The sequence below is a fragment of the Strongylocentrotus purpuratus genome, unplaced genomic scaffold, assembly GCF_000002235.5.
Source record: "Strongylocentrotus purpuratus isolate Spur 01 unplaced genomic scaffold, Spur_5.0 spur5_scaffold_6, whole genome shotgun sequence".
NCBI lineage: Eukaryota > Metazoa > Echinodermata > Echinoidea > Camarodonta > Strongylocentrotidae > Strongylocentrotus > Strongylocentrotus purpuratus.
In genome coordinates this window covers 127011-147562 of record NW_022145612.1, presented here as the reverse complement: position 1 = coordinate 147562, position 20552 = coordinate 127011, and the positions used below count along the sequence as shown (strand labels likewise).

General features: G+C 37.9%; 1 protein-coding gene across 2 annotated transcripts in view; it reads left to right on the top strand.

The window, feature by feature from the left end:
• The window catches only part of LOC105437164 (glycine receptor subunit alpha-3-like), a 40738-nt gene extending 35264 nt beyond the window's left edge, over positions 1–5474 (top strand). For both annotated transcript variants that reach the window (XM_030972554.1, XM_030972553.1), the window contains exons 8-9: positions 3067–3156; positions 4920–5474. In XM_030972554.1, coding sequence (XP_030828414.1) covers positions 3067–3156; positions 4920–5243 — 414 coding nt within the window. In that variant the 3' untranslated portion in view covers positions 5244–5474. The remainder of the gene's footprint in view (positions 1–3066; positions 3157–4919) is intronic.
• The last annotated feature ends 15078 nt before the right edge of the window (positions 5475–20552 follow it).

The window sequence follows — 20552 nt, the reverse complement described above, 5'->3', positions numbered from 1 at the left end:
AGCCAACTCAGCACCACGGCGCCCGTACGGCTTAAAAAACTGTCCCGGCGCCCGTAGGAACTTTACGGCAACCGGCCGGACACCGGACGAAAATTCCAAAAATGTCTGTTTTTACTCGCCGTACGGGCCCCGGAGTGTATATGTGAAAGCCCCAGGCGAACGCAATAATACAATAGTGGATTTAAGTGGTTTAAGGGTAAGGGGAAAGGTCATGGTGGTACAGGGGGGAGGGGTTTAACCATATTCAGAGAGTAGAAACTTTCTCTTATGTTTACATGTGGAAATTCTAGAGTTAAGGATGGTGGATTTCTCAGCAGTGATGATGTGGTACTTTTCCCATAGGCAGAGATTGCAGCGATTTGTTCTGGGTGAGTATGGTTGGGCGTGCCGGATGATTCTCCATGATATTGTGTAGGGTGTCCCGTCGTCTTTCAGCATCCAGGTGTGTTTGCTTAGCTCGGTCTGGTATCTCTTTTCTTGGTGGGTGAAGCTTGCTTTGTGAGTTGCATATCTGGCTTTGAAGGATGTGGATGTGAGTCCAATGTAGAGTTTCTCATCGTTGGGGGTCACAACCTTGGCTTCATAGACGATATTTTTGGTTGTGCATTTTCCTGGGAGGGGGCAGTCGTCTTTCTTTCTGCAGTTGCAGGTTTCTGGGTCTCGGTTGGGGTTGTGGTTGATGACTCTATTGTTGTGGGCCTTGGTTATGGTTGCTATGTTATCCATGCAGCTGTAGCTGATCTTCAGTGTGTTCCTATTGCAGATTTTGTGTAGTTGGTGTCCCTTTGGGAAGTGTTGGTCTACGAGAGCGAGGAACCTTCTGCCAATATTCGTCTTCGCGTGCTTGCTATATGGGGGTTGAACCAGGTTATGTTGCGTTTTCGTTTGTGGTGCTCTTTGTTGTTGATGTCACTGGTCTTGGGTGTGTAGGTTAAGTTGGTGTTGTGGCCGGCATCACGGAGTGCTTTTTCATACTCCGGTTTCGCCTCGTTGAATACCTCTGCGCTGCTGGAGATCGTGGATAGGCGGGTTTGTATGGAGTGCGGAATCTTCTTGGTGACGGTTGGCGGGTGGTTGGATTCTACATGGACATACAGCTGGGTATTGCCAGGCTTCGAAAATGGTTATTCAGAAATTCAGAAAGATAGGCCTCCAGGTGACAGCCAGTGCTAACTCTACCGTCGGAGACTTCCTAGATGTCACGTTCGATCTCAATAGCAAAGAACACAAACCATCCTTAACTCTAGAATTTCCACATGTAAACATAAGAGAAAGTTTCTACTCTCTGAATATGGTTAAACCCCTCCCCCTGTACCACCATGACCTTTCCCCTTACCCTTAAACCACTTAATTCCACTATTGTATTATTGCGTTCGCCCTTACTTGAGTATTATTTGTGTCTCTTTTGTATTCTTGCCTGACTGCACATGAGTGTTTTTAACTTCGCCATGATTGTATTATGTATTTAGTTACTGATGAGCCTTCTGGCGAAACAGTCTGTATAACTCGTACCAATAAATGTAACCTTCCAACTCCTATATCTACATTTGCTCCTACAGTTGAGCATTGTCAGAAATTGCAGTTTCACTAAACTTGCTTATATATATATATATATATATATATATATATATATATATATATGTGTGTGTGTGTGTGTGTGTGTGTGCGTTGGTGCGTGCGTGTATGTGTGTGCGTGCGTGCGTGTGTGTATTTATCCCATCTCTCTCCTGTGTTCTTATCCTATCCTAACATTATTTTTTCTTTTCACTCTTCGAATCTCTCAGTATCTGAATCAATCTGAGTGTTATTGCTATACAGGGCGTATCATAATAAAGGATATTGAAGTTTAATGACGATTTATATGAAAACTACTGATTTCATAATCAAACATTTTATGTCTGTTGTAAAGGACAGAATGTCCTCTTGTTAATGACACCCCGATCATACTACTACTGTCACAGTTGACTGAATAACAAAGCATTGCTGTCCACCATGTGAAAGGTGCACTGTGACAAGTTAGCATTCACAGATAAATTCTAAAGATTAGTGCTTGTGTCAGCCCAGACATATTGAAATGCTGAACAATGAGTGGATTATGTGTCTAAGAAGGAAATGTTATCAAACTTGGCACAGTGCACCTTTCACATGGTGAAATTTTAGCGCGGAGTTAAAAGTTGGGCGGTGCCTGCTCACTTTTCACTCGCCGCCCAAATCGCCCGGTGCCTGGGCGGTCGCCGCCCGGGCACCGACCTAATCGCTGGGCGATGCCTACATTCCAGCAGCGATCGAGCAGGCTACTGATCGGTCGGTCGCTGCTCTGATTTGTGACCATAGCTTAAGTCTGTTGTCAACTCTGTTTGTTGCTACGGCAGGCACCCAGTGAAAACGAATTCGTTTGATAAAATTATGGAAATGCAAGCACTACTTTAAACAAACAGAACTTTGTCATTCCTTGCTCATTTTTTCTGATTGAGGTGTCATAATTTTGAAAGGGCAGAACCTCAACTTTCTAGAAACGTGATTTTCTCCTTTAAATTCAGATACCGTCCGCCAAATGACTTTTTGGTTTCCTCTCTTCAAATTCATTTCAATCACTCATGCGTAAAATATGCATCATAATGAGCTGCATCAAATGAAAGAGGAGGATCTAAGCTTTCCAAATATGTTTCATTTATCAATTAAAGGTGTGAATAAGTTATGATAAATCATCGATAAATCTCGGTTTCGTTTTTTCTGGGGCGCACTGTATATCGCTATACATTTGTTCTTGCTATCTATATGTGTCTATGTTATACTTTCGTTATAGTTACATTATGTTTACATGCTATATACTTTAGTTCTAGCTATCTATTTGTGTATATGTGACGCTTTTGTTATTGCTACTACCTCTAGGGATGAGAATGTGGATCCTTTTTTATTACAATAATTACAATTTTAAGATGTTATAGAGATCACGACGAAATATACATATATTTTTTTTTTGTAAACAGAAATATGTGAAAGCTTTATTATGTAACTAATTATTAATGAGAAAGAATCATATTATATTGACATGCTCTCTTACAGGCTATTGATGTCTGGCTGGCAGCTTGTCTTATATTTGTCTTCACGGCCTTGATAGAATACGCCCTGGCTAATTATCTCCTAATTCTAAACGTAAGTTAGGAGACTATTTCTATTGTGAAAATACCAGTAGAGTTAATTGTGATGCTGCATGTTTACATCAGGTATATCTGACAAACAAACAAACAAAAAAAAACTAATAAACATACACAACTCAATAAGTAGCAACAAAAACCTCACCAACCAACAGCATAAAACAAACACAAAATAAAACAAACACTAAGAATGAAGTCCTCAGGGTTTTTGCACTCACAGACTTTTCACTCCAAATTCACCGACAGGCCCCACGACATGCACCCCAGCAAAACCCGGCCAAATTCACCGACAGGCCCCACGACATGTACCCCAGTAAAACCCGGCCCATATAATGCTAAAATGGAACCATAACCTCATAAACTGCTTGGCAATATAATGGTAATCCAAATGGTAGTTATATTGGATAGACAATATGGTTACTATCATTTATTGATATGATGAGTATGATTTATATACCTGTTAATGCTACATTCTAATTGTATCTACAACATGAACGTTTTCGCTAAGTTTAACGTGAGTGTGTAACTCCAGGCCCCCGTCTTATTGATTCAATCGTAAATCCTCCAATCAATCGCAAGTTTACAGTCTCCTATCTCTTATATTTGTTTTTATAGGTTTTTTATTCTCTTCTCTCATAAGGAAAATTGTACGTTATTTTTAATATTTTATAAAAAAATTACAAATAATCTTCACATCGGCCTAAATAAATTTGCAAGTGAACTTTAACATTTCCATGCAAGGTTACAAATAAATTTTCAAATGAAAAAAATACATTTGCAAATGAAGTTACACATTTACAGAATTTTTTTTTTTTACATAAACAAAATTATTGTTTCAAATTTTAAACAAATCGCACGTACAGCTTGTACAATTTTCTCGACCGGCATCCATAGAAATTTCCAATTATTTCTTTTCTTTTAAACAATAATTTTTCAAAATTTCCTTCAGAGAATAAAAAGGGTTAGGGTTAGGGTTAGCATTATGGGTCGGGTTAAGTTTGCTGGGGTGCATGTCGTGGGGCCTGTCGGGGAGCAGTGAAAAGTATGTGAGTGCAAACAGGCGCGTACGCAGGGGGGGGGGGGGGGGTCAAACCCCAACCCCTTCCCCCTTTGGTATTTTTAATGTGTGTATTTTGGAGGAAACCCCCCCCCTTGCTACTTTTTTTTTTTTAATTAAAAAAAAAAAAAAAAATATACCAATGGCTGACCTAAAAAAGTTGAACTTACCCCCCCCCCCCCCTCAACGGAGCAAAGTGTCAAATTCCGAGACCAAAAAAAAAGCAAAAAAGTGTCCTCTTACCTCCACCCCCCCCCGCTTATTCAGCGGCTGGCTGAGTCGTTGCGAAATTTTCGGCTCGATTTAAAATGTTAACCCCCCCCCCCCTTGAAAAAATCCTGCGTACGCGCCTGAGTGCAAAGAAAGAAGAAGATACTATGATAAAAAAAGAAAACGGTTAACAAAAAAAAAATTACGATCGATATCAATCGCAAATAAGTTGCGATTATCAGCTCTTGACAAGTCGACAGGGCCCAGGTCTCCAGCATAACTGATACAATTTCAGTCAGGATTTCAGTGTTACAAGTTAAGGCACACGATTTTCTTGAAAATGTGGTCAAAGACCTGACGTGACGAGAAATATTGTGCGGTAGTCGGCCTTTTAAGCTTTTGATAAATCCGGTATGACTAGTGGTTGTTTTTATAGAACTTTTGAAATATTGTAACTTTATACTTCTTTGATTCTTGTTTGATAATTCATACAGAAAAAACGTAAAGAAGCCATTGAAGCAGCCGAAGCATCTCGTAAATCCTCTACAACGTCTCGTGATAGTCCACCGATCAAACATGGATTAAGCGATGAACAGCTTAGTAGGTACCGTACGCAGTATGCCGTTCCACCCAAGGGACAATCGACAACTAATGGTAGTGATGAAGAAACCCAAACTGCTCAGATCGTCGTCACACCGTGGACAGCTGACAGAGTAGATTGTTTGGCTAGACACATTTATCCAGCCGCCTTTACCCTGTTCAACCTAATTTATTGGCCCGTCTGTATTTGGATGACACCCGATTACACTGATCAGTAAAAGATTACATATTCTACTAGATAAAGTGTGCATTTTCTTGTTCCTCCTCCTTTTCAAATTTCTAAGAAAGAAATCTTTATAAAATAAAGTAAAAATACGAGATCCATCACTCATTCACGTCTTTTTATATTAAAAATTGAAATCTCCACAGATTTTACTGTGTCGTAGTAATGCATTGTCATCCCGGAACTTAATTTTTAAAAGTAATCCGACAAGCTCGCTCATATTTTGCTGGGGGAAGGGGGGGGGGGGGGTGGGGGCTGGGGGAGGAGGAGGTTCTCCGATATATTCAAATTCAATTTGAAATTAAAATTATCAAAAACACCGGGATAGAAATGTTAAAACGAATAGCTGCTGTACAATTGTTTGATCCAATCGCAATGGTCTATTGCTGAGAAATTCGTGACATAGATAATAAGAACACAAAGTAAGCGTATCACAAAGCTACAACAGAGGGCGGCAAGAACCATTCTTAATTGTAATATGATTGTATACATCCTCGAAAGAAACGTTTAAAAAAATTGAACGCGTCAAATATTTTCGATGTGTATTTAACTATAAATGCATTCATGGTTTATCCGCTGATCAAAAATATAAAGAATCGCTATCATAAACTCACGTTCTATGTTGGGAAATGGCGTTTAGCTGAGTAATGGCGTCCCATGTGAATTCAAAGGGTGAATTTTATATGACATCTATATATGAGGATTGTTTTGCAAAGAATTTTATCGTACTTAGAGCAAACAGAGTATGCAAAATTTAATGAAGAAAGCAATGGCTTATTTGAAATGATTTGATGTTACAACAATTATTAATGTATTCAAAACGACATGCATGACGTTTCTTTGCAGACAATTTCTTATTGATGCGATTTGTATGTTTCATTTTAAATCCATGACTAAATGTTTATTTAGAAATTTTGAATACTTAATTATAGACATTTTCCTTGCATGTCCTTATGAGATTTTCTTTATCAAAATATTAGAGACTGACAAAGCCGTTTGTACTTTTGAGTTGCCTATTAAAGATGTTGAAACTCTTAGATTGACCTTTTACCTTTCATACTCATCTTTTCTCTACTGTTAAGTTCCTGATGATGCACCCCCTCCCTTATCAGGATCTTTGCTCTCGTACTTGTATTTTATGCACAATGATGTTCACTTCAATTCAAAATATTATGCCAGCCAACCTTTCGATCCACCTCCTCTACCCGTTGTCTTTTTCTTACTCATGACCATCTCCCAAAAGAATTTGATGATGACACCAAACATGAAAAGTCCGACGTTAGTATGTTACATTGCAATGCCAGAAGTTTATCTAAAGAATCATGACAATATATTTCTTTCATAACTATTAATTTTTCCGTTATGGGCATTTCTGAAAATTGGCTTTCTGATCATCATCCGCCCTCTACAATAATTGACATTGACGGTCAACTGGACAACTGGTCGTGGAGTCGGCTTATATGTATTAAACTCTTTATTATATCAAGTTTATATTGAATTTTGTATTTCATACCAAAAGTGCCGAGCTACTGTGTATTGAAATAGAAATGACAACAGGAAAGAACATGTATACAGACCACCTAGTGGCAATATCAACTTGTTTTTGGACGATCTTAAGTTCCTCCTTGATAACATCAATTTCAATGATTGCTCTGGGGACATAAAGCTAAAGTCTCTCCAACCGTCTACCAATATTAGCCTCTCGGTCGGGAACAGTGTGCCGGTTCGGACTCTGAAGTACTCGGCCCTGAAAACCACCTTTTCTTGGCAAACATTGAACAGGATAAACGCAAAGAACCATTCATAACTCCAGAAAATGAATACATTGACGACGATGAAACAGACCACCATGTCAAGGGCGATGATGCTAATGATGATGACAACGGCCTACTATCGAGATGTGTTAATAACAATACTCATGATGATCAAAAACGACCTGTACATTATCGTAATAAAGAATCAGGTGAAACAGCAAACCCAAAAGGCCGAAATAAGTGTATGAAAATTAAGAATAAACATGGACTGACAATAGCACATCATAATACATTATGCTATGAATGCTTTGGGAACTACCCTGCACAAGGCATAAGGGCTTTATTTATGTAGTACCCTATTTCATTTTCAAAATTTGTTCATGAATTATTTTGTATCAATGTATTTTTTAATTCGAGAATGAAATAAATGCGAATTGAATTGAATATAAGGCCGTTTCTTTCAAATATTGACGAAGTGAAAGTTACTATTCAGGAGCATGGATTTGATGTGTTAGCACTAAATGAGACTACTTGTCTTTGTGATGCCATACATGATGCTAGAATTGACATTGAGGATCATGTTGTATACAGCAAAGATCGTAATACTCGCGGGGGAGGAGTTCTAATCTATGTGAATGAGAAAAGATTGAATCATCATAAATTGAGGCAAGATTTATTTATGGATCAATTAGATGAAGTGGTTGCCACTAAAATAAACCAACCTAAATCATCATCGATAATAGTCATTGCTTAGTACAGACCGCCTGGTTCAAGAATTGCTTTATCTGATGCAATTGAAACGATGTTAATAAAGGTGGAAGACGAGGACAAAGATATTATGTTCTTAGGCGACATTAACTGCTATTACCTTGCCACATTTACTAATAACTGTTATATAAATTTATGTTAAGATAAAATATGTGTGATTTTTCATTATTTCAGGTCATTGAAAGAGCAACAAGAGTCACCTTTATTACCTCTACAATTATTGATTTAATTTTTACAAATAATGAAAACAAAATTATTGAAAGTGGTGTAATGCATACAGAGACCAGTGACCATTCACTGGTTTACATTGTATGGGGGAAAAGCAGACATTCTGTTTTAAAACACGTCTACAGAACCTACAGTAGTTATAAAACAATTAATGAAAATTATTTTTGCCCTGCATTGAGTGAGATCGATTGGAATACTGTATATATTGTACAAGATGTCAATATGTCACTACTTGCCTTTGAACCATTGTTTTCTCCCGTGTGTAATATATATGCACCAGATAGAGTAAGAAAAAACAAGTCACCTTGGATTGATGTAAAAAATATAGAATTTAATTAATAAACGAAATCACCTGAAAAATTTGCCATCAAAAGAAGCAGAAAAGAAGACTCAAAAAAACTTTACAGAAAATTAAACGTTATGTAACTGCGAGAATAAATTCTAACACAGTTTAGACTAAAGTTTCGTGTAGTTGCATTGCATAAAGGTGGAACAAAAGAAGCATGAAATTGTAAGTCAATTTCAATTGGCCTATTTTGTCAAAATTGTAGAAAGAACTGTATTTAATCAACTACGAATTTTGAAACGGAAACGGTACAAAGAAGACGAAAGACTTGGGGCATGGCTAATCGTCAACGAAACAGAACTTTCTGGCTCATTTTTCTTGATTGAGGTGTTATATTAAAGGGCAGAAATGAATTTTTATAGAAATATGATTTTCTCTTTGAAATGGAGATACTGTTCGCCAAATGATATTTTAGTACCCTCTCTTCAAATTGTTTGTGATCACCTACGCGTGAAATATGCATCATATGAGTTGCATCAAATGAAAAAGGATCTAAGCTTTACAAATATGTGTCATTTATTAACTGTAATTGTGATTAACTTATGATAACCCATCGATAATTTTCGGTTTCGTTTTTTTCTTGGACGCACTGTATAATACGATTGATACCAAATAGAGCCCGGTCTTCTTTACAGTAAAAATCTCGGGTCACGTCTGACTCAAAACCATGTTTAAGAGAATGAAATATTTGCCTTATAAATTGTATTCCTTATTACGAAATACATAAGGAAAAACAGGATAATCGTTGATATTTCAATGTCACACATCATCAATTACCCGAGCGGTTTATTTTTACACTTTTTTCCTGTTACTGATGTCAAGAAGGAGAAGAAAAAACCCCAAGATAATCAATAAATACTATGACAATTCAAATCTTACCAATTATTGCACAACTTTAATATTTAAATGTTTACTATCATTATTACTTTTATTATTACTATTATTATTAGTAGTAGTATTATTAGCAGTAGTAGTATCATTATTATTATCATCATGATAATCATTGTTAATATTATTATAATTATTATTATTATTATTACATGTATTTTAATTAATATATTACTCTGTATGTTCCTAAATTTACGAATAACTTCTGTCAATGTACAAATTACTTTACCGTTAATGTCTTTCAAATTGTGTTTTCTTTTCTCTCGGACTATTAATTTTGTTTGAAATGTTTCTTGTGCTTTATTATGATTCATACGCTGTACATGTTGTATTTGTTTTGTGCACCCTACCAATGGCACACTTGTAATTTGTACTACACTGCGTCATGGACTTGATATTATGAATCATGACTTCGTGCTTTGACGCATAATTGGGGGATTTTTTTAAATAACATAACCATGAATATTATTACCTAAACGTTCTGATCTCTGTGTTTATTGCTATAGAGCAAACGAAAAGGTCTTGATCTGGTTAGAAAATTGGCCTATTCCATATCGTCAAAATAATTGAGTTCTTAATCATGAAAATTCGGGTACAAAGACTTGAATAATAAACCATAGGCAATTTCATTCGCCTGGTCTGTCATATTGAAATGTGTGAAATTTACGATGAGGCAGCTATCGGGGAACTCCACAATGGTAGATCGATATAATATCGAAAGCCTAGCTTTGCGATCGTGTTCGATGGATTTTCTTCCTGATGTGTAACAGTGATTTTGTCACCTAATTTCTTCCTGATGTGTAACAGTGATTTTGTCACCTAATTTTTGTTCATCGAGTGGCTTTGATTAATACATTTAAAAAATAAAAGTTATGTTTCAGCCCCGAGATGCACGTACTTTCAAGATCCTTGAAGTTCTCAAAAATCTGTTTAAAATAGCCAGCACTAAATAAATCGTCCTTGTTTTTACGAAGTGACGGTAGTGAGGAAAATCGTAACGCAAAGTGAATGCAATTTTTTTTCTCTACCGTCACTTCGTGAAAACAGCGAAATGTTAAAAGCAAACCTCTTTTGGGTCGTAACTTCTTAGTTTTTATTTCACTACACTGTGTTTGGTTTACTCTGCCAGAGTCCCACAACACTTAGGCTGTATCATTATTTGAAATTGAGAACTTTGCTAAAATACAGTGTATTGTACTTATCAGGCCTATCTTTAAAAGACAATATGATGATAGGCCACAGTCTATCAAACGGAAAGACTTCATAATGATACAAAACACCACATTATCATTGAAAAACCTTTTCTTCTTGGAGAGAGGAAGAGATAATAGTGTGTGAGAGAGAGAGAGAGAGGGGGGGAGGAGGAGGAGGAGGAGGAGAGAGAGAGAGAGAGAGAGAGGGAGGGAGAGGGGAGGGAGGAGAGAGAGAGAGAGAGAGAAAACTTTCTTGATCATGGGAATGGGTGTGGCTAGAGTGTGTGTACCATGCCCTGTGTAGCACATTATGGTGTTGCATGACGCTGTAATAGATCAACAATAATTATCAAATAAATCAGAAACTAACGAAAGACCGTGACCCCTTATGTGTCACCAAGTTTTTGGACACTCATTACAAATTAAATATCATTCAAGCTATAAGATTGAATTTAATATAATGCTTTGTTTCATTGTTAGAATGGGAACTTCCATGTGAATAAAACTATTATGAGTGTATATTTCGGGAAGAAAATTCATAACTGGGGGAGACCGTGTCCAGTTGTTACACGCCGGGTAAAGTTGTAAACAGAAGCAACGTTTATTCTAGGGGCTATGCATCCCATGCATAATTATACAGATTCAGATTCAGATTCAGATTTTATTGTCCACTTAGAAAACCCCAGAAATTTGGCCTCCACTGGCAGAAGATAACGATGAATAACATAAGAATACATAAATGTGCACAAAACAATTAACAAATAGATGAATACATTCTGACAAAAGTAAGAGGAGATAGCAGAGTAATGAGCAAAGGAATGAAGCAGCCTAGCTGAGCAATTAAGACAGGAATGTTGGTAAGGGAAAGAGATTATAAAAACCGCTTGCATAACACGTTATTATGACCCCAAACATCTGCTTTACTAAAGGTAAAAGATATAGATCCTATATAGTCTATGGCTATACCAGAAAATCGTTTTACCAACAATGACCACATGGCATTTGACGTTCTGTTTTTAATTTCTAATAAGATGATGATTTCATAATGTACCATTCAGTATAATTATAGGTACATGTGTTTGAATAGAAAGTTTAGTGAGTGTCTTTTGGCACGTATGGGAGTATGGGTGATTTATGTCAAAGTGTTTTATTTTCATCGCCAAGAATTAGTGTCTATTTATGAAATGATAGCCATGATAGGGTGCACAGTACATTGTTACGGCGGATACCACTTACCCCATATCTCAAACACATGCATTCACCCGCAACACACAAACACACACACCACAGCAGAAGAAGGGGTTGTCAAAGGCACACTCAGTTAACTGATAACTTGATTATGTAGATAGTTTATTTGTTTCCACAATATCTCATTTGACAAAGAGTGTAACAACATATTGAAAATGAATATAGTATACATGTACATACAATACCGGTACACACTATTCAGTTGAACTTAAGAGATATAGTTGCGGAGCCTATGGAAAAGCAGATCCTGTTGTGAATAGGCTCCTTAAGGTACTGTGTCTCTGTTGCAGCCAACCTCAAATTCTGTAGAACTTAGCATGAATTATGAATATGTCATGTATGTCCTATCTGTGAAATTTAAACGTTAGCAGTGTCCTTATATTCCAATTATGCAAGGAAACCCGTTCACTTGCCAGACTTCACTGTCAGACACTACTGGCTGGCTTTCTTTCTTCTTTGGTAATAACATACATAAAATGAGCTGTAAAGGGTACATGAGCATTTGTCTACATCAATAACCCACTTCTTATGATTGCCAAAATTAAACTGATTGAATCTTTGCGCAGCATAAAACGTATGACCATTCGGGACAATGGTCTGAAAATCAAGACTATTCATTTTTTGGCTGTATAGCTCCTAAGTCGATTTGACAATTAATAGTCATTATTTTCCCTCTTGAAGACATTTTCAAGCCCCACCTCCAGGGGCGTAGACAACGGGGGGGGGGGGGGGGGGGGGATGAGGGGGATGCATCCCCCACCTCACAAGGTGGGGGGATGGCATGTACAATCATCCCCCCCCCAGGTTTTGGGGAATGATATTTGCTTACATAATAAGTCATAATGATGATAATAATAGTAATAATAATAATAATGATAACAATTATAATATTAATAATAATAATAATTATGATGATGATAATAATAATCCTCATCATTATTGTAATTGTGTTTATTGTTATTAGCCGCATTCACACGGTGAAAGCCAATTCAGACGGTAAAAAAAAAGAAAATCTTACAAGTATTTTGTGGTTATCTTGTGGTTTGGAAACCACAAGATAACCACAAGATTAAACAGGCGCGGATCTACGGGGGGGGGGGGGGGGTTAGGGGGTTTAAAACCCCCCCCCCTTGGGCGGCCCAAAAAACAAACAAACAAAAAAGGAAAAAAAAAAGGGAAAAAAAGAAAGAAAAAAGAAAGAAAGAAAGAAAAAAGAACGCACGCTGGAGAGAAACCCTTTCAAGTGCAAATATTGTGAGAAGATATTCAACTCATCTGGTAACTTAACCAAACACATGATAACTCTGGATATAACTGTGTATTTAAATGTTACTTGATTTAAAAAGACGTTATCATGCACTGCTTTTTATGGTCTCCATTGTGTTAATAGATGCCAGGAAAACATCACTTACGGGGTTCAAATAAACATCCCCAAAAAATCGGCTCGCCGCTTCGCGGCTCGTGGACGATGCTCCGCATCGTCATTATTTTGGAATACCCCCCCCTTAGCAAAAAGCTAGATCCGCCCCTGAGTCATCCCCCCCAGGTGTACGAACCTGTCTACGCCACTGCCCACCTCTTTTAGGCAAATTCTAAATTAGTATTATCTTTCAAATGCCATTGGAATTTAAACTTTTCATTTTTTTGGCTTGTAAATGGGACATAGTACCTTTAAACTACAAATGACATAATTAACTAAAGTTAGGTTTATAAAATACAAATACACGCTAAAACAGGGGAAGGGAGATCACAGGGATACATGAGCCGATACTCAAAAGACAAGGAAAGTGGAGGGAATATATCTGCAGTTGAAGCAATAGTACAGTGTATATTTTGTTCTCAATATGAGTAGAATAGGCATAGCTGGCATCAGGACTGGTTGGCATGGCCTGATGGCCATACCGTTATTTACTCATTGTAATCAACAAAAGTATACAGCTTGGATACTAAAATAGTCAGGAATCAGGAGTGACAATATGACTTTGTATTCAAATAATAACATTTCAATTTTCTTCTGAATACATGAACGCTTACAGACCTTTTAATCACAGAATCGAGAGAATTCTAGAACTTGGGACCTATATAATTTATTTAGGTATTTATTTTAGCAAAGCGTGTTCTCGTTCTAGGAAGGTGGTAGGAAAACGCCTGTTGGGTAGGATAATCGTGGACTTGCACAGGAATGGGCGAATAGACCTAGTACATTATTTTATCTTAAACAACCACAATATACCCCATAATTATGGTGAATAATACCCCAGCCTCGGCGGGGGAAAGTTGGAACAGTACTGTTGTTGGCGCGTTCTTTGTTATACGTAATCTATCGTATAAACATAATAAAATAGAAATTCATTTATTTAGGCCATTTTCAAAGCAGAACTTGAAACTTTACGGATTTTAATTCTCTATGTGTTTGAATGATATGCGTCATAACTAAGTACAGGAACTTACATGTACGTAAAGACCACCTTTCTTGTTGCTCTTGTGTGGTCTTTATGGACAGGTTTCACAGTCCTCCAATTTGGTGACAGAGTAACAGTTTGGAATAACGTTAGTTTACAGACGGTGAGAAGATAAATTTACAATTATCAAATCTATGCATGATGACAAATATTTGATGAAATGCTTTTGAGCATGATAAAAAAATAAGCAGGGCTGTCAACCCTCCCGCATTTGGAGAGAGTCTCCCGCCGACTACCACACAAACGATTTAGAATATCCCGGCTTATGAAAAAACATCCCGCCAAAACTGTAAAATGAAAATCCCCCCACCCCCCCCCCCCCAAAAAAAAAGAACTGTCGAATGCTTTTGTTTCCATCCCAGGTCGAAAATCCCATAGAGACCAATAGAGACCATTAGAAAGATTCTATTGGTCTCTAATGGTTTCTGTCGGAGTCTATTGGTTTCTGTTGGACCCATAGAATTTAATCCAATAGAGACCATTCAAACCATCAGAAACCAATAGAAACCAATAGCACCCATAGAAACCAATAGAAATAGAAACCAATAGGACCAATAGAAACAAATAGGACCAATAGAAACCAATACGACCAATAGAAACCAATAGGACCAATAGGACTGATAGGACCAATAGAAACCAATAGGACCAATAGAAACCAATAAGACCAATAGGAACCAATAGAACCGATAGGACCAATAGGACCAATAGGACCGATTGGACCAATAGAAACCAATAGGACCAATAGAAACCAATAAGACCAATAGGAACCAATAGGACCGATATGACCAATAGGACCAATAGGACCAATAGAAAACCAATGAGACCAATAGAACCCAATGGGACCAATAGAAACCAATATGACCAATAGAATTAAGAAACATAAAACCAATAGGTCAAATAGAAACCAATAGAAACCAACAGCTAAATCTATCTCATGCATATTCATGATACTTTACACGTTATCATAATTTGTTAAGTAACTTATGACAATGCAAATCAATTATTTTGTAATTTTAATTTTCTTTCGGCAATTACTGACCAATAGATTATGTGTCTCACCATGTTACAATTACATTCACGTTCTAGCAATAGATATATTGATTATAATTATTACTAACCAAGAAAAATAATGTATGTTTATTAAATAGAATATTCCAAGCCTTTAGTTCAGTAAAGGATATTCTTAAACTCTCTTCAAGTGATCATTGTGATGAAGTTAATGCAATTGAGACTTGAATATACCTTTTTTGGTGGACAGTTGCTAAAATCGATTTTTGATCTATCATTATTGATTTACCAATGGAAGCCAATGGACTATTGAACGACTAGCTAGGGAATTCAGAATATGGGACCATTAGAAACACATAGAGAGATCTCTAATGGACCAACAGGAACCCATATTAAAATTTAATGAACCAACAGAAACCCATGGGTTTTCTTCTACATGCATGTTTCTACATGCATGTAGAAGAAAATATCTAATGGACCAACATAAACCCATCGAAGACGTGGGTGGATGTTGGTCCAATAGAAGCTTTCTTTTCTGTGGGTTTGTGTTTGTCCAATAGATATTTTCTATTGGTTTCTGTGGGTCCATCATTTCACTTTCCCTACTGAAACCAATAGACACCAATAGCTCTAATGGTTTCTGATGGTCCAATAAGATCGGATCCTATTAGAATTTCGACCTGGGATTGTGGCTCGTTCGAAAGCGGCTAATTAGGACAACCGACCCGTGAGCGTACCGTTTCGTATGCATTTTTTTGTTTTGCTCAAGGGGGAGGGGGGGGGGGGGGTGTTGAGTAAAACATATTTTGCTCAGCGGGGGATGGGGGAGGGGAGGGGGGGGATGTTGTAAAAATAAAATGATTTTATTTTTAGTGCTCTTGCACTATCACCCCTGAAGAAAAAAAATCTTTCTCCTAGTAGTGTTTCCCCAAATTAACAGCTCTGAACAAGTTGAAAAAAGTAACACATGTTATTTTGACAGGGTACGTGTTATACAGTCAAAATTTTATTTGGAGAAGTCGTGCGAAAGAAAACCCTATTTCTTAATTTCTTCCCACATTGTCAAGAGAAAGTTTACCGATCACATGCAGGTAGGCATTTTGCCAAAGATTGTGAAGCTAAGGAGGAACTAATTTTCAAGTAACATCTCCTGGTCCACTCAGATGAAGCTTTCAGTGACTGCTAATGCAATTATAGCTCCTACCAAAAGGACCCATGGGTGTCGATCCCGGGGGGGGGGGGGGATGGGGGGGATATATCCGCCCAATATTTCAGGTGGGGGGGGGGGGGTGGCCTGTACAATCATCCTCCCCAATAATTCACCATAAAAAAAATTAAAAATGAGGAGAAAAATTAATGATGAGAGCCAGATGGGAGTAGTTAATGGTTATTACTTGCAAGATGACCATCAATATACACATGTTGCTATCTCATTTTCATAATACATACGTAAATGAGACAACTGTATATGAGACAAGAATATATTTAATTCTCGTTCATACGGCTTCATCAGGAATTGATGAATTTAATCAATTTATTCAATCAACAGCATCATAGAAATGCAGTGCGCCAAATGCTAAGCCGAAGCGTCAAAAAACAACGAGCTAAATGTTAAGCGCGAAGCGAAAAAGTGCAAAACAGTGGAGAGTGGGAGAGAGAGACAGAGAGGATACAGGCGCGTAGCCAGGGGGGCAATGGGGGCGGTCCCCCCCAAAACAAAAAACGCCGGCCAAAAGAGAGAGAGAGAGAGAGAGAGAGAGAGAGAGAAAGAAGAAAGGAAGAGGACGTAGGAAGAAAAAAGATTAAGAGTCGAGAACGGTACAACGAATAGTCATCTTTCTCTAATAATTTAATGACACGGTAAAGCTTCGCGCGGGAGGGGGAAAATGAATATAGATAAGGATTAAGAGTAATAATTTATTGAACCGTCAAAGCTTCCGCGCTTCGCGTGGTAGGGGGGAAACTGCATTCAGACAAGGACACGAAGCCAACGAATCGTCTTCTTTCTCTAATAATTTAATGAAATGCGAAAGCTTCCGCGCTTCGCGCAGGGATGGGCGAAAATGAATATCGACAAGGATTAAGAGTAATAATTTATTGAACCGTCAAAGCTTCCGCGCTTCGCGCGGTAGGGGGGAAACTGCATTCAGATGAGGACACGATACGACGAATTGTCTTCTTTCTCTAATAATGTAATGAAATGCGAAAGCTTCCGCGCTTCGCGCAGGGATGGGCGTTAATGAATATCGACAAGGATTAAGAGTATTTTATTGAACCGTCAAAGCATCAAAGGTAGGGGGGAAACTGCATTCAGATGAGGACACGATACGACGAATTGTGTTCTTTTTCTAATAATGTAATGAAATGCGAAAGCTTCCGCGCTCCGCGCAGGGATGGGCGTTAATGAATATAGACAAGGATTGAGAGTAATAATTAATTGAAACGTCAAAGCTTCCGCGCATCGCGCGGGAGGGCGGGGGGAATTGGACTTAGACAAGGACACGATACTATGAATCGTCTTCTTTCTCTAATAATTTAATGAAACGTGAAAGCTTCCGCGCTTCGCGCGAGATGGGCGAAAATGAATTCAGACAAGGACACGATACAACGAATCGTCTTCTTTCTCTAATAATTTAATGAAACGTGAAAACGTTCCGCACTTCGCGCGGGATGGGAGAAAATGAACTCAGACAAGGAATAAGAGTAATAATTATTTAAAACATCAAAGCTTCCGCGCTACGCGCGGGAGTGGGGGGGGGGGGGGGGGGGGGGGGGGGCTGAATTTAGACAAAATTAAGAGTCGAGAATGGTACATCGAATCGTGTTCTTTCTTTATTCTTTAATAATCTAATAAAACGTCAGAGCTTCCGCGCTTCGCGGTGGAGGGGGGGGGGGGGAACTCCTTCATCTCTGCACCCAACCCCCTAGGGAGCGCGCTTCGCGTGCTCACTACCGCCCCCCCCCCCCCCCCCCCCCCCCCCGAAAAAAAAAAAAAAAAAAAAAAATGAAATCCTGGCTACGCGCTTGGGGAGGGGTAACAGCCTGCCACACGCTTCTACCTCTTGGTTGCTTTGACCCATTGCCGAAAATATTTTGGCACCTATCATCCCCCCCCCCCCAACCACGGATACAAATCGACACCCTTAATTGCACGGACCCATTACTTTGATAAAATTACTCTCATGACCATGTTGACTTGTCAGCGAATCACAATATCATTGATGAAATAAAATGTTACTCATGTGCATACTGATACAGTAGTTCATGTTGTTTTTTTCTTCTTCAAATTCCCATGATTGGCAAAAAATTGTAACCCGGTGTCCTAGTTATGACGTAAATTCTTTAAAGAGAAAGAACCAGTAAGAACCAGAATAGAACATAAAAAAAAAGAATCAAAGTTCAGCTTATGGTTCAGCTTTCTCAGCTGGGCTCATCGCATAAGGCAACTCGACCAGCTGATTTTTCGGTATCAAAATCGACCTCGAAACGCCGGCAAAGCAACGAGTCGTGCAAGTGCACAAAGCGGTGTAGACCATGATAGGCGTAGACTTTTAAATAAAATAAAAGCTGGAAACCTATAACGGTGAGGCTAAAGTAATATCGTGCCCAGAGAGAGAGAGAGAGAGAAAGAGAGAGAGAGAGAGAGAGAGAGAAAAAGAGAGAGAGAGAGAGAGAGAGGGGAGAGAGAGACAGAGAGAGAGACCATGAGAGAGACCATGAGAGAGAGAGAGAGAGAGAGAGAGAAAGAGAGAGCTAGAGACAGGCAGAGAGAGAGAGAGAGGTAGCCCCTCCCCGGGCCGGTTGAGGGCATTTGTAAATTTGATGTAGTTCCTTATTTGGCGCGCGCCCTGGGCAGCATTAATGGGGCACACAAATAAAAATAGAAAGAAAAAGGGAGAAAAGGAAATTATGCGCCCCCAATTATTATTTATTTATTCAGTTTTTTTAAAAATACATGGTAGTCCCTTCAGAGCCACAATGCCTGCTTTTCAAAGGAGCCCTGTAGGCGAGTGACAAAGTTAATGGTATTCCAACAACAACAAATAAAAAACATATACACAATATATAATACACACTTATTTACTACTAAATACGTACGGTACGTTAACACAAAACACGTTTTAGTTTGAAAAGACAACCTACATCAAATTCATGCTTGGGTTTAACTTGAGCCAAATAAGCAAGGAAAATAATTATATTCATAAATTAAACAAAACAAGTTCACTTAAATTGATATACTTGCAACTGGTACGATAAAATCAAGCAAAATTTAAAACACACTAAAAGAAAATTTCAAGTCAGTTTGAAGAGTTTAAATAAAAGTGTGGCTAAAAAGAAAACGGCAGATTAAAGTGGATTGCACAAAAGAAAGAGATAAGCACACAATAGATAATTTAACGAGACTAAAAGATAATTATAAAACAATTAGAAAAGGAAATAATAGAAATCGAGGCTTGCAAGGTTTCAGATGTAAAACTTTAAGCTCGGTCACTTTGCTCCATCGCATTTGTTAGGATCTCGTAATTTCGAGCCATATACTTATATAGGGTGTGTAAAAAAAAATGCAACGATATTTTGATTTGCAAATCTTAAGAAGTACTTTTACATTCTCCATGAGACTTTGTAGGTAATGTTAGAGTGATATTTTATAAGATTTACGTGAGTTTCTCAAGGATCTAACTTCTAAGCTAAAAAAAGTTATGACTATTTTGGATTTTTTAAAGCATTTGCGATTGTTACAAGTATAGGCCTAGTGGGTTGAATAGCACCAGAAACGAATGAGTGTACATACCTGGCTCCTGACCATTTCTTGGTCACGCTCTCAAATCAAATTAAATCCTTGTTACAAAAGGAGCGTTAAGACTTCAGAATAAAGAATTTTAAAGCCCGTTTTATATTTTGCAAGCCCTTTAGAGAATATCTTCACAAAATTTGTAGCAGCAAGATGGGTTTATGGAAATTTGTGCAAAAAATCAGATATTTTTTTTGGTGGTCAAATCTTATTTACTCTCTATATATTGCTAGAAAGCATAATTGATACCCATGTCTCATGCAGATGATACACTACAATACATTACATTTGAAGGTATTGACTACTCAGTTTGGAAACGCCCTCCCCCCCTCTCAAAAAACGAAATGGAAGCTCTACCAGTCGCAGTGAAAGAATATGTTTTGACTATATACGCGATGATATAAATTTTGCCGGGAAACGCCTACTAATTATTAATATATTTGGTAAATTATCATATTGATCCGGCCTGGATAGATATCGCGAATGTATTCAAAATAGAATATTTGGGCATATTTCTGCTTTTTTGCGAATTGAGGTTGAAGTACTGCCATCTAAACCTCTGAAGGCAATATTTAAGCAAGATTTAACAAGGTTTATAATTCCAGAGATAAGTTCAT